Genomic DNA, 20,000 nt, shown 5'->3' on the forward strand with positions numbered 1-20,000 from the left:
ATTAGCAGCCCCCCCCCACACACACACACACACACCCCATGTGTGCGGATGTGTGACTGAGAAGCTGGTGTGTAGGAGTGTGCAAAGCCTCAGTTTAGCAGTTGTATATTTGGAAACAAGAAGCATATCAACAACATTAATATCTGCGATTTGGAGAAAATGTCGCTGAAGATGGTTTTAAGTGATTATCTGAAGACGGCGATGCCAAAGCAGAATGTTGTTCATGTGAGAGTCACTAAAAAAAAAAATACTTGCACTTAACGCCGGAAACAAAAAATAAATTGGTCGTAACGAGCGACCGATTTATTTTACTTTGAAGAAAATGGTCGGTCGTGTTTGTTTCGGCTCTGGCTTTTTGTTTCTGAGCGGTAAGCCGTCGCTATTTTATGCTTTATTGTGCAAGTATTTTATCTGTGTTTCTGAAAAGATCTGCTGTCGTCGTATCTGTCACCACCACTCCATTGAGACCGCTGGTTGGTCACCATGGATGGCCTCCATGTGTCCTTTTTAGTGGCTTTTTTTTTTTCTGTAGGTGAAGTCTGGTTTTTGGTCACATTTGTGCTTGTCTGTGTTCCTCACTGTCTTTCATGGTAAGCATTTAAAAAAAAAAAAACAACAACACATCTCTTCATTCCTCTTCCTCTCTTCCCTTTCACTCACTCTCTCGCTCCTACTGGCCGTTCATCACTTTCTCCAAAAAACAAACACAAATGTATCTTTTCTTATCTCCTTTCTTCAGTAAATTGGAAAATAGAAATGACGAGGAAAAACGGCATGACGCGTCTCTCTTCGCACAAAACAAATCATCGTCGGCGAGTTCGATCTATTCGGGCGTCGCCGACATATACTTATTAAAACAGCCGCCCGAATGGGGAAGTGCTGTTGAAAGGAGACTTAAGAAAAGAAAAGGGAAAGGGCCTTTTGTTGTGACCCTTCAGTGTCGGTTCCAAGTTGTCATCCCAGGCCTTCATGTGACTCTCCTCGCATCTCTCTTATCCCCTTCCTAGTGTCTGGTTAGGTTGACCGTGATCACCCAAAAGCAGATCTTCTCCTCTGAAAATAAGGTTACTCATTTCTCCTCCTGTGGAATGTGTAATGCCCCTGCACGGATCTCTTCTCTCTCTCTCTCTCTCACATTATTTTGCTTGTGACTACAACTCGTCTTGGGCGACTTGAATAAACTGCATAATCACAGAATGTTGCGGACCAGTTTTTTTTTTATTTTTATTTATTTCTAACACACTGCTTAGCTCTGGCTTGAGCATGACCTGAATGTGCGTGCATCTATCTTGGCGTCAGTGAGTGTTCTTCGTAAAAAAAAAACCCAACCAAAAACAAGATATGATGAAGCTAATAACCGCTTTTGACGGAGTTTTAACATCCATGCAGACCCGGGCCACTAAATGTTCCATAACGCTAAGCTAAACATTTGGACCCTCGAGTCTGCAGCAGTTTCCCCTCGAAGCAAACCATGCATATAGACTCCCTTCCTCTCCGAAGTGACACACCCACCAGAGGCATCAACATGCGCACAACTGATCCCTCAGCTGCTGTTTGTAGTGAGAGTCGAGACAAACTGTGAAAACAGTAATGAAATGATAATAATAGGGGGAGGGGTTAACTTTTTAGATCTATTTTATTTCATCCCATAAACTACATTTTCCATTTTTAAGTCCCCATTCCAGTAGTCAGTAGGGCTGTCCCGAATACCATTATGAGTTTTGGAAGTAATCAACAGTGAATATTTAAAGCTTCGGCCGCGATCAAAACAGCGATTTTAACCGAAAAAGCAATTTTTGTTTTGTTTTTTGGACTAGTTTGGGCGATGCACACACTCCTCTCCTCATCTCTGAGTGAGTGTAGACGTACCTCAAAGAGTCCCCGCAGTAGTATTGTTTGTATTTTTATTTTTCAATTCTACCATTACCTTTTTCTTTACCTTTTCTCCAAAAGGTTTGGTGTGTTTTATGCGTTTTTCTAATCGTGAAGGGTAAAACAAAAATCTGAAAACCAAAATTTAAAGGCGAATACCTACCGAACGAATATTCGGGTCCAGCCCTAATGCTCACTCCCTTTGGCCCCAATTCTTTTCCCTCAAAAGAGAGGGCAAACATTCATATAAAACCCCCATTAAGTGTAAAAAAAAAAAATGAATGTTGATGCCAATCGTGGGAGTGGTCCATCACAGCGCTGTGCTGTTTTTTTTTTTTCTTCTTCATTGTCTTTAATCCACTGCTGTGTTTTTAACGCGTGTCCGTGTCACCTGTTCTAGGCCTTGGCCAGTATGAGTTTGAACACCCAGCCCATCCTGAACCTGGAGAAGTTCCAGGAGGGTCACGAGATGCCTCTGCTCCCGCCGGGACGAGACAAAGCCTCTCCGTCCTCCACCGAGTTCAACCCTCTCATTTACGGCAACGACGTCGATTCTGTGGATGTGGCCACCAGGCAAGCTACGAACGTTCCTCTCTGTCCATTTGAATTATAACCTATAGATGCTCCGATATGGAATTTCAGGGCCGACGACCAATAAAATAATCCTACAAATGCAAGAATGCCAAGAGGACAATAAATACATATATTTTTAAGTTTAAATTTTTAGTTTCTTTTTCTAAAACGTCAATATGTAGAGATGTCTCACCATCCCTAGAATAAGAAATACATTTATTGTGAACCTGTTTGTAATAACAGTCAATCACTTTTTTTTTTCACATTTAGTCTAATCGACTCCAGACTTGTGCTCCTTACTGTCGAGCATGCAGAGGCCGCAAAAACATAATTAAAAATACCGTAACCTAATTATTATTATCTTCTTTCTCTTTTTAAAATGTACCTTTTGAAGTCCTTTTTTAATTGTCTCCACTGTAGCCGCTGCTCTGTGTGGAGCTAACGTCATCAAACAAAACCCAGTTTTAATTCTGCAGCCGTGCTCCGCATTAATAAAGATATTATCGGAAAAATAATAATAGTATTTTCTTACTTATCTGTCGATGCATCAGCCACCAATATGTCGTGCAATCTTAATTATATTTTGCACATTTACGATCCAAAAAACCCCCCAAAAACAAACTAACTTTCCTTTACAGGGTCGCCATGGTTCGGTTCTTCAACTCCCCGAATGTTCTCCAGGGGTTCCAGATGCACACTCGCACCTTGCGCCTCTTCCCCCGGCCCGTGGTGGCCTTCCAGTGCACGTCTTTTTTGGCGTCTCGGCCGCGGCGCTCTTGCTTCGCAGACAAACTGTCTCACACCCAGGCGGTGGAGTTCTACGGCGAATGGGCTCTGAATCCCACCAACCTCGCCTTTCAGAGGATACACAACAGTAAGGCTCTCTAATGGCGACGGTGCTCCGTGTCTTGTTCTGTTAAACTCACTCTGTTTTTTTTAGAACTTAATGCGCTACACACTTCTGTTCTCAGATGTGTTTGACCCCTCCTTAATCGGAGACAAGCCCAAGTGGTACGCGCACCAGTTGCAGCCGGTGCTCTACCGAGTGTACGACGGAAGCTCCCAGCTGGTGGAAGCCATGGCTGGTCCCTTGGAGGATGAGGGCAACGAGTCTGACCCCACCGACAGGTAAAGCTTTGTTCACACGAGCTCGCAGTGCGCCGTTTGTTGCATTGGTCTGTAGGGTGACGAAGCAAGAAGACAAAGAGCGTCAAAGCGTCCAAAAAAACCAACGTCCACAATGCCGAGGAGGGATTTTAATCAACCGTCCATAATCGTGGGACTACTTTTTTGACCTTTTTATACAAGCACCGTTAAGAAAGAAGTCAAGTATTAAATGCATTATAAAGAACGACCGGTTGAATATCCGGTAAACAATATGATTTGCCTGCTAAATATTTACTCAATTGTAGATTTTTTTAACACCTACAGCCTTAAAAAACAAATTGGTAAAATCCTCCGTCGTGCTCATAGTGCTTTTATCAGTGACGTATTTGTGACGCGTCTGAAAGGCGAGTATAAACTACCCTTAAGAATCCGCAAGATGCTTTTTAATATCTTATTTTTCATGTACGTTCGCTGCAGTGGCAGTGACAGCGAGGCATACGACGACTCCAGCTCGTCCTACTCCTCCCTTGGAGACCTCGTGAGTGAGATGATCCAAGGTGACATCCAGGGAGACACTCCAAGTAAGATGTTTGTTCCAATCATCAAGTTCTGCGTTGACCGTGTTCATACCGTCCCTTTTTTTTAAAAAATGTTTGACCATGATGTCTCAGGCTTGGACCCGCCTACGCACGCTGCACTGGGAGACGCCAGCGAGGTCGAGTTTCAGGACCTCCACGACTTCGGGGACGGCCAGGGCTCCGAGGGTCCACCGAGTGGAGACTTACCCGCCGACCCCTCTGACGGACAACCTCTCCGCTCAAGCTCCAGCACCACTGCAAGCTCAAGTCCCAGCACGGTCATCCAGGGAGTCAACCAAGTGGGTGATCTGTCCAATTTATGAATTGAGCTATATGCTTAATCGTCTATAATTCCCATTGATCTGTGTGCTCATTTTTAATTTTTTTTCCAGGAGCAAGGGGAAGCACCTGAAATCGAAGCATCAGCAGGTGCCGCTTTACAAAACCCAGTCTCGGGATTGGGCGGTCCGCCGTTCCTCAGACCCGCGCTCGACGCCGGCCTGGCGGACCCCGCCAACAAAAAGCAAGAGTACGACAACCCGTACTTTGAGCCTCAGTATGGCTTCCCCTCAGAGGATGACCCCGATGCAGAAGAGCAAGTGGAGTCATACACCCCTCGATTCAACCAGAACCTCAATGGCAACAAGTGTGTTAAGCTTGTTCATCGCTTGAATGAATGCAGCATCATCATTCAAATGGGCTCTCTGACCAACCATGCAATGTTTCTCTGTCGACGCCCAGCATGTCAGAACGTCTCCCTCCATTCATGGTGGTCTTTGAATCTGTGACGTGGTGTGATGTGGTGTGAATGCTTGAGAAGTTTCCCCATAATGCACGGTTGTGAATGTCCTGGTGTCTTTTTTTTTTTTTTTTTTGACACGCGGTAATGTCTTTTGGTCATTTGTCTTCAGGGCACAGCGTCCTCTACGTCCCTGCAGCCTGAGGCTCCCCGGAGAATCCGACGGGGAGGGAGACTCCCGCAACAGCTCGCCAAACTCCACCATTTCCAACAACAGCAACGACGGATTTGGAGGACTCATGTCGTTTGCCAGTAAGAAGTATTTTCAGCCAAGTGTAAAACATCGGAAGGTGGGCTGATTTCTGCGGGCGATGATGATGATGAAATGGAGCGGCGTAACCAACGGCACCTGTCAGACCCAGATCCTACAAGTTAAAACGTCTTAAGCTTCTGTATGGTGACGTATTTCACAGCGATAGAGTGGCGTACAGCTCAGAGTGAGGCTACATCCATACTACTCCGTTTTCGTTTGGAAACAGAGTTTTCAAATGAAAACGATCTCCGTCCACACGGCGTTTCAGCCACCGTTTCTGAAATGATCTCCGTCCACACCACACGCCTGAAAACGAATATCACGTGACTCTTCACGTACACTGGGCATGCGCCGATGTAAACAGGAAGTAGATTGTCGTATTTTGTAACTAAGCAACCAGAGTAATAACGTAGTCTTTAATGATCGTAAGTACGTGTTTGATACTTAAGATCTTCTCTCAAATCTTCCTCTATAAACTCAAACAGATACAGTTCGTGGAAAGTTTAATACGTTTTATTTTTCAGACTTAACGTTAGTTACAGCGCTGCGGGTCTCTCTCTCTCTCTGTCTCTCTGTCTCTCTGTCTCTCTGTCTCTGTCTCTCTGTCTCTGTCTCTCTCTCCGCTCACTCGCTCACTCTCCTCTCACTCTCCTCTCACTCTCCGCTCACTCTCCGCTCACTCTCTCTCACTCTCTGCTCACTCTCTCTCACTCTCTGCTCACTCTCTCTCTCCGCTCACTCACTCTCTCTCTCTCCGCTCACTCTCCGCTCACTCTCTCACTCTCTGCTCACTCTCTCTCTCCGCTCACTCACTCACTCTCCGCTCACTCTCTCTCTCTCACTCTCTCTCTCCGCTCACTCACTCACTCTCCGCTCACTCTCTCTCTCTCACTCTCCGCTCACTCTCTCTCTCTCTCTCACTCACTCTCTCTCGGAGGAGGAGGAGGAGGGAAATGCACATCATCTCTGTCGTTTTGCGTCATCCAGCGGACGTTGATCTGCATGCCGGCAACGTTTCCCTTGAATGAATTAGATCTCAGCCACGTTGTTTTGGAAATGCACACAAAGTTCTTGCCCACATCTCTTCCCGTCTCCCTCCATATTGCTCTGTTAGCCACTAACATACACAGACGGTGCGTCTTTATAAGAGCGGTGCGGCTGGTTAGTCGCCCACAGTCTCGTATGATTAGATGCCCCTAAGTGCAGGATGAGTCGTGAACATGTGAAAGCCCGGAGGGGGGGGGGGAAGGAACTGGGATTTTCTCATCAATTTATCAGACAACAGGAGATAAATACACAATAAAAACAGGGAAAATGTATTTCGTCATTTCACAGTCTTTAACGAGTCTTTAAAGACCCAGCTTGAGCTTGAACACACCCCCTCACTACTTCAGAAAGGCCTTTAAATCCACAGCGTCCAGTGGGTGTAGTTGCCCACAGGAGAGAGAACATGATGTTGCCTTGTCATGCAATTTTTTTCTGTGCTCCTGACAACTCTCTCACCGCTCTTACAGTGTTGTTTACGGCCGCTGCAGGAAGCTGCTTTTATTACAAAAATGAGACACTTTTAAGTTCATCAAGTGACTTAAAAGTGGAGGGAGTTTCTTTCAAATTAGTTGCATCTTGTTTAGATTGCTTACTCGCTCAGACATGATGACAACGAGGGTAAACATCTTCTCCGAACTGTATGTGAAGGGTAAATAATGTTAATTCTAATACTTTTGGTATTGCGTTTGAATTGTTTTCCTCTTCTCTGACTGTTTTTTTTTTTTTTTTTAACACTCCCAACGACAGGCAATCTTTACAAGAACCACGGCACCAGTTTCAGTCTGTCCAATCTGGCTCTTCCCAACAAGGCCGCGAGGGAGAAGACGCCGTTCCCCAGTTTAAAAGGTGTGACGACACAAACCCGACCGCTCACACACACACACACACACACACACACACACACACACACACACACATATGCATCTGTTCAAGGTCCTCATGAAATCCTCGTTTCTGTCATGAGAAACATTATAATAAAATGTTTTGTCTAGGACATAAAGGTACAGTAGGAAGAGTTGACAAAGGATGAGAGTCGATAAGAAATGTTTAGTAATAGTCATTATCGTTAACATTTGAGGTTTTTTTTACCCACTCATTTAATAATTTTTCCATCACTGGCTTCCATGTTTGCAGTCATGTACATATTAATAACACATTTTTATGCTTTTTTTTTTTTTTTAACCATTGAAATTTACACTCAAATACTAGGATTGTTTCCTCATGTAAGATACTACACTTCTGAATAATTAAAATAATGATCATAAATACCTTCATGGACATTGCTTATCTACTAAATAAAGTAATCTATAATTTATGTGAACTTTTCTAAACAAAACAGGATTTTAGTTTTACTTAAGTATTTTTAATTAATTAATACAAATTTTTGTCTTTCTTTTTCTGTCTTTTTGTTTTCAATTCTTTTTCTAAATTACTTTTTTTTTTTATGGGTAAAAGAATATTTCAATTTTGATATGGAGGAGGAAATGGAGCAAGCAGGTTTGTAGATCTGTTTTCATAGATTGACTTTCTTCCCGCTGGATTGCCAAACAGATATGGCGCTATTTTAAAGGAGGATATTGAGGACGCATCAAACTAAGTTTTTCTCTCAAGATTAATTGGGAAAATCCACTCAAAAGCAGACTTGATGTTGACACAGTTTGTTCCTAATCCGAAGAGATGATCAACTATTTCTCATGTGCAGTTTCTCTCATTAATTTGCCTTTTTTTTTTTTTTTTCTCCTTCTCCACTAGCTGAGAGTGTAGAATGTGTTTCTAGCATTGGTACACATGTACACACTGGTAGCATTTGGAAGCAGATAAAGCAGGTCTCAGTCTTTTCCCAAGCGAACGATCTGAAAACAACTACAGGATGTAAGGTTTTAATGAAGGACTCAGACGTTGATGCATCAGATAAATGAGTGGAAACCTAAACGTTTCTATCAAAGAGAGAGGGATTTTGCAGACACATCTGTCCTGCTTTAGAGCTACTTTACGGATTAATTAAACTGGTTAGTATTTATGATTTTTTTATTATTATTTTTTTGGGTGATGAACGTTTTAAGATGCTAATACAAATTCTGCTACGGCTGGATTTTCACTTTAACTGAGAGAAAAACCAGGTGGAGCATGATAATCTAACTCAATAGCTCCACTCCAAGTGGAATAGCTGCCATAGCAAATGTTCCGCCCCGTTGATCATGATGTGTTTTGTCTTTGTCGTTCAGATGACCCCGACAGCCCGGGTATGTCATGTCTGGTGTGATAGTCTTCTTGTAGCCCCCCCCTGACTAGGGATCTCTTGATCCTTGACGTGACCTATACCTATCTTACACCCTGTTCCTCAGCATAGGACTAAGATAGAAGATGCACCTGTTCATGTCTCTCTTGTTTATCCGTGTTTCTTCCCCTTCTGTTCCCTTGACATTCCGCTTTGTGTGACTGTGGGAGTCTTTTTGATGCGCACACACACATAAATAGTCAAAAGATTTATTTTCTGACTGAAAACGTATTGGTGTGGCATCTGCACATCCTTACTACTACAAGAAGGATGCTCAGTCCGTTTTGAACTGCATTAACCTAATTCATGTTTCTGTGTAGTTTCCTTGATGTTTTCAAATGAATCACAGGATGGTCTCTCAGCGCCTCCTGACTCGCGTGTTTTTCCTTGCTTGCTTGTGTGGCGTTTCCCACTTTTGAGTGTTTCCTTCCCCTTTTGAGGTCACTCACTAATTTAACAAAAAGATGTTGACGATCCCAGGTTTTCTAATCTCGTATTTTACTGTGTATCATGATTTATCTTTTGTTTTTGTTCCAAAAAAACAAGTTTCCTTCCTGACAGACCATGCACAAATTCCAAAGTAACAAATCCATCCATTGCTCTAGACTTGCATTGTCACAGTTGAACAGGACTGTTCAGCGTTACATCACACGGTTTCAGGCCACTCATGTGTGTATATACAGCGAAGTATGAGCGACACATAACTCATACTTGGTGCTGTACATGTTGAATGTGTCGCTCATAGACATAGAATAGGAGGAGAACGGATATTTAACTGTCAAAAGTTAAAGCTTCCATGGTGACAACGCACGTCAGCGGGGCTGTAAAGTGTTGTTGCTGGCTAGTTAGCTAGGTAGCTAGTTAGCTAGGTAGCTTGTCCTTCTCTAGAGTGAATGGGAGTGAGGCGGAGGGACCGTTAGACCCACCACTGTCATTCCAGTGTAGCATCAAAGCATGGTGGAATTAGCCAGCTAGCTAACTAGCCGGCTAGCTAACCGGCTAGCTAACTAGCCCGCTAGCTACCTAGCTCGATAGCTAACTAGCCCGCTAGCTAATTAGCCCGCTAGCTAACTTGCAAATTCCACCATGCTTTAATGCTACACTGGTTACAGAAAATGAGCCGAACAAAGGTGTTATCTGTTGATAGCGATGTGCTTTACTACGCTCTGGACAAGAGAGCGTGGATGAAGCAGGAAGTAGTTACATTTTACTCATTCACTCTGTCTCTCCGTAATGTTACTACTCGCTGCTCGTTTTAGTCGTTGCTGCAAAACATCAGTGAGTCTGTCGTAAGTCGGTTTAGTTTATACAGAAGTTAGCCCGCTATAATGGTTGCAGTGGCAACGGTACACATAAAAAATGGCCGCCACTCTGACCATCCCGCTACGTTGATTTGAATGTCCGTACTACTCCTATTTTATCTCTATGGTGTTGCCAAACACACGGTCGACTTATCGAACACTTTCAGCGTCGATGCCATCATCAGCACATGTTGTCGTTTTCTCTTCTCTGTCTGCCCTTCTCCCTTTTCTACTTTCTTTTAATTTTCTTTGTTTTGCCGCCATGTTGAGTCTGCATGTGTGTTGTGGGTTGATGTTCAGACTGGTTGTGTCTGGGCCGGTGTCGCTCTCTCTCTCTCTGTCCACCTTTTGTTCGTGGCACTAATTCTGGGTTTTGTGTGCAGTATTTGGGCTAAATTCTCTAATGGAGATAATTACAGAGGCTGGCCCGGGGAGCGGAGAAGGTGGGTTCTGCCCTTTTTAATTGAGTGAGCTGCATGCTTCTCCAAGCCAGTCAACTACATCTCCCAGCATCCCCTTCTGTCTACCCTCATTTCAGTCACCGTGTGTTTTCACGCCGCCATTCATAGTGACCGTTCCCCTTCCTCAGACGTAACCATGTCACTCCACTAGTCTGATCACGGGAACGTTTCAAAGGACTTAGGAATAATAAAGTCCACCTGGATTTAACATCCGTAGTCACAGGAACAAGTAAAACAATACACCATGCAGGAAAAAAAAACCCCACAGGGAAGCAAGTGAAGCACAAGACGGCGAACAGGATGTGGAGATGCAGAATAAGAACACAATGAGCTGAGATAATCTACCAGCATGCATTGTTCCTCGTTGTTTTTCCCGTCCTTTGATGCTCGCACAGAGTACAGGCGGGGGTTGGGCCCAATCACGCTGTAATTGTGCTGTACACAATGAGCACTATGCAAATGTTGAACCTAACTGGTGACAATCTTTATTGTCGGTGCGCTATATTCAGGCTTTTGCCCGGCGTGATGCCGGTTGTCTAGATGTTTGTCATGAAAAGTCCAACCTGGTAGAAGAGTTATGGTCGTGTCGACATTACAGATGTTTAGATGAAAGCCTCCAGACTTCTTCTTAAGAGCATTTTGTGTTTCCTTTTGAGTTGTCAGGTGGAGTTGGGGGGGGGGAACTGAGGCTGCAGGAATGAGTCCTAAAACCCCAAAAATGAGTCTGCATTTTTGAACGTCATCTAGAAGCCGATAAGTGGCCAAATGGGACGACTAAACGTCATCAGTAGAGCACTAATCCGCCTTTTTAGCTCCGTGAAGTCATGTGACCGCGGTGTAGTCGGCTTGTAGCTTAACACGGTATCAGAAAAGTTTGTTTACCACTGAGCTTTATTTTTCTGCAATAATCCCAAAAAATCCAATCCGTCATCCCTGCAGCGCTGTGTTTCAAGAGGACATTAGTGGAGCTCAGGAGCTAAAGACAGGAAATTAATTCAATCAAGCAACTGATATAGAAATTTAAAAAAAAAGCAAGCGATGCAGCTAAACACGGGACCAGTAATACGTGCAGCACAAATAAAACCTCTCAGAGTTTCACCGTCTTGGGTTTAAGCATCCAATGGAGCATCTTTGCTTCCTGCTTCGAGCCATCTTGTGGTGCTGCCGTCGCCTTTTTAAAATGAATTATGACAATCCCATCAGAAAATCTTCAATCGATTCATAAAGTAGGCCATCTTAGATAGAAAACCCACCTCCGGCTCGCATTACAATTTCCTGTCTCCCCCGAAGGCGTCTTCTTTTCTCGTGCGTTGCGGGTTTTCCAATTTAGGTTTTGTGTTTTTAAATGTAAATGGTTACCTGTCCGTCACACAGGTTCTTCCATTGCGTCTGCGTCACTGAAAGTGTGCAGAGCCGACGATACTCCATGACAGAAATGTGTGGGTTCTAGTCCAGAAGATACCTTCGTTATTTGGTGTCGCAGCCAGTCCGATGTAAAGAAGGGGCGTTTACATGCATGCTCTTAGAATGGGATCAAAGCATTTTTTACGTCTTTAGTCGGAGTGACTGACTGAGGGGTTTATTATTAGTCAAATCCGGCCTACAATCCGGCTGGTGTTGACACCAGAGTGACACTTTAGTCTGCTGATGATGAGCTTAGTCTGTAAGCTGGCCTGTTAGTGCGGATGAATTTAAGCTTTGTCTGGTCCAGACTTGTGATTCCGATCAGCTTCGCTACGATCTCTGCCTTGTTCCTCAAGGTCGACGGATCGTCTGACTCCTGAGGGTGAGCATCAGTGAAAACGGCCTCAAAGCGTCCTCCATTAATGAACCACCGGGCTCCTCTAACTTTAAAGTTAAAACCTCCGGGCCCCGCCGACCAAGAATATTGACGAAAACCTTCAGAGACTTCTGTTTGTTACCGACACACTTTTTCATTTATCCTGAGTTATGTCTGGCCACATTCAATGTTGGGACAAAATCCATACCCCTCCTCCTGCAGTCGATGTTTACTCATAACCGGCCTTCGGGGGCCGGTGTGCCGCTTCTATTGCGATTCGCTTTATGATTTCTTCTCGAACGACGACGCTTTTTATTGTGGTTTTCAAACAAAAACATGCTGAAAACATTCCGCTTGTGCAATCAAAGCATTGGTATCGGGGGAATAAAACCTCATTTCTTGTCCCCCATGTCACTCCAGCAGTAATAACAAAACAATAGATCCCGTCGCCGTCGCGTAAAAAGGGACAATAAACCGGCCTGTAAGGACAGACGTCGGCTCGGAAAATCTTCCTGTCCGCTGCGTGAAGGAGTGTGCTCCTCCCTCGCCCTTTCATGCCTTAGAAAACCACAATCAGGCAGCGACTGAAAGGAGAACGTGTGAGCTCAACCTCCCCTCCTCTTTTGTTTTGTAAAAGTAATATTGCGATGACGGCACATTGTACGTGTTTCCCTTCACCCTAAACCCACACAGGCCTGACCGTGTGACTTCCAGCCTGGTCGACTCTTTAATTTCTCTGAGTTATAAGGTTGAGTTTTATTTCATCATCATGTCAACAAGGGCAGACGCCGTACGGATACATTCCTACCGGGTCGTGGGCTTATTGGTCGCGTTAACGATCGACATTCGGGGGATTCCGGTCGGCTGTCTTGCCGTCACAAACTGCAGTGAGCTCGTTTCCGTATTACTCGTGTAGTATTTCACGTGATGTGTGATTTATATCTCTGATTCAAAAGTGAACTTTTCTGCAGAGCAGTCACCATATTGTCTGCATCTTCCAGCTTTCTGTGGCTTCATGTTTGTCCTTTTCTTTGTTTATAGTGGAAAAATGAATGCTGCCTTTCTCTCTTTTTTTAAATAAATGTAAAATATACAAGACCAACCAGGGATCTGTTTTTTACGCTATAGACAGTATATAAGTAGTGGACGCAGTCACCTCGGCTTGTGGACTACTACTGTTTTGAAGCCTCGAGTTCGGCATTTACGGTAACGTCCTGTCAATCACAGTAAGCCCCGCCCCTAAAGCATCCCCTGCTTTATGGTCTGTTTGACTCTAAATGGACCATAATGTACTAAATGAACGTCATGCTGTATTGAAGAAGACTGTAAACTAGAGATTGAGACCATAAACTCATGTTTACAATGTTTACTGAGGGAATAAATCAAGAGAGAAGTAGAGTCATTTTAGACTAGACTTCTATACAAAGAGAGGAGTCGCCCCCTGATGGACACTAGAGAGAATGCAGCTTTAAGGCTCTTCATCAACGGCTTCACTTGTCAGACCTGGAGGTTGCTGCCCGGTTTACCCTCCTGAGTACCGACGTTGTGGCCGGTTATACTTGATATGTACTGAATGAGTCATAAAAGATGCAACCTCTGACCTGTGAAGAAAGGCTGATTAACATCATTAATAAGCAGCTTCATTAAATGCTGCAGTGGTTTGGACTCGAGTCCGGGTCAAGTCTCACATGCATTCATTTGAGCCAATTGAGCGAGTCAAAAATAAACAAGACTTGCCTCAATGTTTTGAGCCTCTTTTAATCATGACATCACGACGTAACGCTCAAAGGATTGACCCAACCCCTAAGCTAGTGGTTCACTCTTCAGCATCACACGGCGTCGCAGCGGCGTTTTTTTATTTATTTATTTATTTAAACAAGTTACGTTGGAGTGCAGCTCATTTCCCTCGCCATCCTCCTCATCTCTTTATTTTCCTTTCACGCATGATATCACCGACACAGCACACACTATCCTCCCTCTGACCTCGCATCTAATGTGTGATGCCAACACCAAGAGCACCATTTGGACTCCCGTGTGTGTGTGTGTGTGTGTGTGTGTGTGTGTGTGTGTGTGTGTGTGTGTGTGTGTGTGTGCACCATGTCCCTGTTTGATTTGTCCTTCAGCTCTTTTGTTGTAATAATAGACTCTAGCAGCTCCCGTAATGTGTCTGTTCTGCAGTAGATAACCTTCAGTAGAGTCCTCTTCACAGTGATGTGGTAGCTTTAAACAACAAAAAGACGATTTTTAAAAAAAAGTTGATTCCTGTCCTGGTTTACTGCCTTTGTTTGTGTGTGTGTGTGTGTGTGTGTGTATGTGTATGTGTGTGTGTCCGTGTGTCCACTTCTCCTGTGTGTCACCTTGTAGTTTTGTAGTTTATTTTGGTTATCTTGCTCCGTGGCGTTCAGGAAACCTCATTGTCTTGGGTTCTCCTTCCAGGCGCTCGTGCACCTCGAGCTCTTGTGGACCAGAAGTCTTCTGTGATCAAGCACAGTCCAACGGTGAAGAGGGAGTCGCCCTCTCCTCAGGGCCGAGTCAACAACACCAGGTAACGACTCCAAAGATCAGAGCACGTCGTCACATCGCCTATTTCAAGAAAATGCGACTGCTATTTATTTTATTTTTTTACTTTTTTTGTTTTTGACTCAGCGAGAACCAGCAGTTCTTGAAGGAGGTGGTGCAGAGCGTCCTGGAAGGTCAGGGAGTCGGCTGGCTCAACATGAAAAAAGTGCGCCGCCTGCTGGAGAACGAGCAGCTCCGCGTCTTCGTGCTGAGCAAGCTGAACCGAGCCATCCAGTCGGAGGAAGACGCCAGACAGGAGATCATCCGGGACGTGGTGAGACGCGCGTTGCTGCCCTCCAAACTGGAAACCGATGTTCCCGGAAACACACCGTGTTAACCTCAAAGCCAGAGGAATAACGCGCTCAAAGTTATTTAATGCATAAAGTAGCGGGTTTTTTTTTTTTTTTTGCAGGTTGAGTGTCATGTCCGCTCTTGCGGTCCTGTTGAAACCACTGTGTTTTTGTCTTCAGGAGGTGAGCAGAAAGGTGTACAAAGGCATGCTGGACATCTTGAAGTGCACAGTTTCCAGCCTGGAGCACTCCTACACCAACGCAGGCCTCGGAGGAATGGCCAGCGTCTTCAGCTTACTGGAAATCGCGCGCACACATTATCAAACCAAAGGTACGTCCCACACACGGGCCACTGATGCAGAGTAGATCGCTAAGAGTCCGTCAGGCTTGTGCCGTTAACACTTTGTCCATGTCTTTTGCTTTGTCTTGACATTAAGCCTTAAGCTGCTAGATTCACTGAAACATTCTAATTGTAAAGTTTAGATCTTTTGTTTCCTTCTTTGTCTGTTGATCCTCTCCCCGTTTAAACCTCCTCAATATTTTCTTTCTCTTCTTAACGGCGATGAACTCTTGTCTCCGCCCCCCCCCCCACCCCCCCTCCGTTCACTTTGGTAAATCGGTAGACCCAGAAAAACGCAAGCGAAGCCCCACAGACAGTGCCGGCAGCCCGGGGAGTAAAGAGAGTCCGTCTGGTCGCATGGAGGCCGCCAGAACTCAGGGCCTCCTGAACGTTCCTCACCTGCAGCTGCCGCACCCCGCGACGGGCAAAGGAGCCCGCCATTTTGATACGCGGAGTCTGAACGAGGAGAACTTTATTGCCTCGATTGGTGTGTACACCACTCCGGCCCCGGTTGCATGTGCACTGTGATGAGATCCCCACCCCCACCCCTCAACCTGTATACTAGCCCCCTCCCCCTCCCCTCACACCCTCCTCCAACCGTTTTAAAGAACGATCCCTTCACTTGTCCCCGACAGATTCTTACAGGATATTCCACACACTTTGACCTGAAATACTGGAGTCACCCTGCGCCTGGTAACGATTGTCAAACAAAAAAAAAAATCTTTGAAAATGAGAATCTAAATTCTGAATTTGGTCCCTGGTTAGAATACGTGACGTAGGCTTTTAAAAGTGTGTGTAATATTTCCCTGTTTTCCAGCCTGGACTTGCGTGTGTTTGTCTCTCCCCTCCCCCCCCCCTTGTTTGCCTTCCTCTCTGGACTTCTGTTGTCGGCCTCTCAGCACCTTGAATGCATGTCTTTTTTTTTTTTTTTTTTCTTTTTTTGTTTTGTTCCAATACCTAAATCTGCAGTAGTGGACGAAAGGGAAAAAGCAGAGGTATGTGCATCGCTAAAAGTCGGTGCTCGTCTGTGCCTTTACTGCAGGTTTTCTAGCGAGGCGTGCTGTAGAGAAACGGCAGCAGCTCCCTCTGCTCTCAGCATGGAGGGTGGAAGCAACACTCCCCAGTAAACAGTCCCAGTTTCCCCCCAATTTTCTATTGCTTTCGAACCAACCGACTTAGTAAAGTCTGTAATCCTCTCTTCACCACTTGATTCCCTGACAATGATTCTGGGTCTGTATACGGGGGACACTTTGAGTCGACCACCCTTGACACCTCTCCTACCCGCACCCCCTTCTCTTCCTGTTAGAAAAGTTGCACCTTCAACTCTACAGTTTGCTGTGAGACTTGCATCCCGGGCTTCTGCAACTGCTCCATTTCACCCGCTGGCTAGTCGGCCTCTCAAACACCTCCCCTCCCCCTCCCCCTCCCCCCATCCCATGCTCTTTTCCCGAAATCAAACGTCTCTCTCGCCTTCTTGCTCTGGAGAGCCAGACTAATGCGGTCGGTGGGCCTGTGATCGGAGCCACACGGCTCGCCCTGCCGTCACCGTGTGGCTCTCCAGGACTTTTTTTTGGGGGGGCCGGGAGCTCCGGGCGTGTTGTAATGTTACCGTAGCAGCTGTTGCACTCGCTGTAGATCCCAACTTGACGGGCGAAAATCCCTTTTTTTTTTTTTTTTTTTTTTTTCCATTTTGTCCAGAATGAAGCACAGCTACATGCAAACATTACAAAACGCCTCCATTCAACAATGACAGATCCTCAGTGCTTACTTTTGTTTTTGTCTTTGATTTTGATGCTCATCTCTCCACCCCCCCCCACCCCCCATACATGCCTTTTCAACCTGCTCTCTGACTCTCTCTCTGTCTTTCTCTCCTTGCTTGCAATGCATCTTGGGTAGAATTGTGGAGCAAGCACCAGGATAAGCAAAAAGCTATGGAAAAACCACAGAGTAAGAGACTTTTCACACACGAAAAAAAAATAAATAAATAAAAGATTGGGGTGTTAAGCTGTTGACCTTTTTCCACCCCGTTCTCTCCACCTTCTCAAACTCACCAGTGTCTTTATACATGAATAAATAATACGGCTCCCAATAACAATGTGTGACTGGATCACAGATCTAATATAGGCATGGATTGGATTCATTATGTTCTACAAATAGGATGTGGATCGGGGGAAACTTCAGCTGAGGATGAGAATTGATTTTGTGGACTCTGATGTTCTAGTTTTGCACCTACTGCTCCTGACTCTGGCTTTCTTATAATGCAGTATAGTTGGTATGCAGTGGTGTTAAATCTGCTCTATCACATCATTTCTCACAGGTTTTAGCGCTGTGAGAAATGAAACCCTTGTTCTAGCTCATGTTGAGTTTAATCCAGAGTTGGTATGTTTTGTTTTGTTTTTCCCTCTACGGTTCTTCCAGAAGGAGTTATTACAGTATGGGCTAGTTTCACTATAACACGGTTTGTAATGATCTCAGCTTTGAATAGATGGTGCAAGGTACCGTTTTTAGTTCTGTACCCTTTAGAATCACAATAAAATGTTTACTGATATGGATATCTGTCTAAGCGTCTAGGGCTGAACGATTAGTCCAAATTTGATCAAAATAGCAAAATGGTGCAATTTTCAAATGTGCACCATTTTAATTTAAATATTGTTGCATTGCAGAGATGATCTGCTTTTTATATTCTACAGACATAAGAAAATATCTTAGTTTAGTACAGATCCCCACAAAAATATTAGTGAAAATATTCGCAAATTTTTTTTTCTAAAGTTGTTGACTTAAATATATACATGTGACTTCTAATGTTTAAGTCAAACTCAAGCACTGTTTAATTTAATTTTCCAGTGTAGAAATAATCACCTGTTGCCCCTTTTTTTTTTTTTTTTTTTTTTTTCCACACTTTTAACTTGTTTTTTTCCCTCAGTCTCAAGCTGTAAGTTGTGTATTTACAGACCATGTTTCACAGCTGTTAGCGCACTTATTTAAATTCATTCACTGGTTCACAAAAGTTAAGTGTCACAAAAAAAACCCAGGGAGCGTAAAGATCTGCTCGTCTCCCGGGGCGATGAGTAACGCACAGACGGAACGCGTCTCTGTCTCCGTCCACCGGTTTGTCTGCATGCCTAACTGCTTGTGTCTGATGGTTGTTTCTTGTTGTAACTTGGGCCACATTTCGCAGCATTGACTTGAGATTTAATGTCGCGCTCTTGCAGTTTTTTGTTTTCATTTGTAATTTTTTTTCTTCCTCTCCCAGCGCTCTCTCTGCTTGTCTGATCTTTAAACCCTTCATCTGTTGCTGCTCAGCTCGATACAGAAAGTTGTGAATAAAACATGTTTTCATACCTCCCTTTTTAGATCAGATGTATTTTAGCGAGTGGCGGCTTAAGGCTCTGAGTCTTTGCATTTTAAAAGTCAGTTGATAAAACGTGAACAAGGCAGTCTATGCTTCGCTGTGTAATGCCGTGTTTTTTAAAACCGGAGGCTTTGGCACTTCAGATGGACGTAGCGTCAGTGTTGCTGTGCTGTGGTGGCTTTTGAGTGAGGCGACTCTCGGTAAGAGGAGATGATGTCGTCCCTGGCGGTGAAACCCCGCTGATAGTCGTGGTCTGTCCTTCAGGGTCCGACGGAGCAAAGCAGCAGCGCCCCCAGGTGGCCGACGCCGAGGAGAAGAAATCCCAGATCAGTGCCGACAGCGGCCTCGGCGTCACGTCTGGATCCCAGGTCTGTGGAAGAGCACCGTTCATGTACGCATGTGAGACCTTTGTTTAACTGGATGTGTCTTTACACTAAAGTGTACTAATGTATCCCCCCCCCCCTCCTCCCCCCCTCCGGTCCCTTTTGGGTTTGCAGAAGAGTGACACGGAGTCGGTAACGAGCTCGGAGCCACCGATCCTGACGAGAAGCACCAGCCAGGACTCGGAGGCCAGCACAGTGGTAGGACACGGCCAAGTCACACGTTACGCACTTTGTCTCCCGGCTACGCCCAACCTCACGACACCAGCTGCAGATTACAGGACGGTGGTTTTAGGTTTTAGGTTTATTTTGTCTTTTTTAAAAACAAATAAATTGATCGATTATAGGTTACGGATTATTGCTTGTATCAGCATGAAATGGTTAAATTTTACTGACCAGCTAGTAATACTAATACCAAATATATAAATAATAGTGACAGTAATAATAACTTTATTTATATAGCACTTTTCAACCTGAAGCGCAAAGGGCTTTCCAGATTAAAAAAAAATAAATTCACAAAAGCCCCCTCCCTGTGTGACTTACAAAAAGGAGAATATATATATATATATATATATATAATCAAAGATGCAAATATCACAAATCATCTCATATAAACATCATAGAATGCCAATAAATTAACAAATGCTTGAATTCAAAACAGATTTGTGAAACGAGCACAGTTTAAATCTGTAATGAAAATAAAGAAATTTAAGTAAAACACCATCAAATGGTAATAAAAGGAGCAAATCTGAAGTGTGTCGAGTGTAAACTGTCGTTTAGTGCCGCGCTTTACAAAGTCATGGTGTGAAAGCAAACATTGATCAGACCCAATAACCTTTATTTCAAATTCTAGTGGCGAGCCTGACATTTTGTCAGTTTGGATTTTGAGGAAGTGTGTACTAAAACAGACACACACACACACACACACACACACACACACACACACACACACACACACACACACACACACACACACACACACAGGTTCTCAGACCTTCATCAGGTAAAGTTCATGAAGACAAACGAATGA

At 44.4% G+C, this 20,000-nt stretch overlaps 1 protein-coding gene across 1 annotated transcript in view; it reads left to right on the forward strand.

Annotated features, from left to right (window-relative positions):
• Window positions 1–1,007: 1,007 nt before the first annotated feature.
• The window catches only part of LOC137887048 (MAP kinase-activating death domain protein-like), a gene marked incomplete at its 5' end in the record, with an annotated part of 30,350 nt that continues 11,357 nt past the window's right edge, over window positions 1,008–20,000 (forward strand). The window contains 16 exons of the mRNA XM_068729816.1: window positions 1,008–1,064; window positions 2,273–2,445; window positions 3,084–3,319; window positions 3,417–3,573; window positions 4,030–4,133; window positions 4,224–4,429; window positions 4,523–4,776; window positions 5,042–5,181; window positions 6,977–7,075; window positions 14,486–14,594; window positions 14,696–14,882; window positions 15,079–15,229; window positions 15,522–15,725; window positions 17,135–17,185; window positions 18,855–18,958; window positions 19,088–19,171. Coding sequence (XP_068585917.1) covers window positions 1,008–1,064; window positions 2,273–2,445; window positions 3,084–3,319; window positions 3,417–3,573; window positions 4,030–4,133; window positions 4,224–4,429; window positions 4,523–4,776; window positions 5,042–5,181; window positions 6,977–7,075; window positions 14,486–14,594; window positions 14,696–14,882; window positions 15,079–15,229; window positions 15,522–15,725; window positions 17,135–17,185; window positions 18,855–18,958; window positions 19,088–19,171 — 2,316 coding nt within the window. The remainder of the gene's footprint in view (window positions 1,065–2,272; window positions 2,446–3,083; window positions 3,320–3,416; window positions 3,574–4,029; window positions 4,134–4,223; window positions 4,430–4,522; window positions 4,777–5,041; window positions 5,182–6,976; window positions 7,076–14,485; window positions 14,595–14,695; window positions 14,883–15,078; window positions 15,230–15,521; window positions 15,726–17,134; window positions 17,186–18,854; window positions 18,959–19,087; window positions 19,172–20,000) is intronic.

This window comes from Cebidichthys violaceus, unplaced genomic scaffold (genome assembly GCF_023349555.1).
Source record: "Cebidichthys violaceus isolate CVI_PGR_0920_01 unplaced genomic scaffold, fCebVio1.0.p SCAF_477, whole genome shotgun sequence".
In the NCBI taxonomy this organism is placed as follows: domain Eukaryota; kingdom Metazoa; phylum Chordata; class Actinopteri; order Perciformes; family Stichaeidae; genus Cebidichthys; species Cebidichthys violaceus.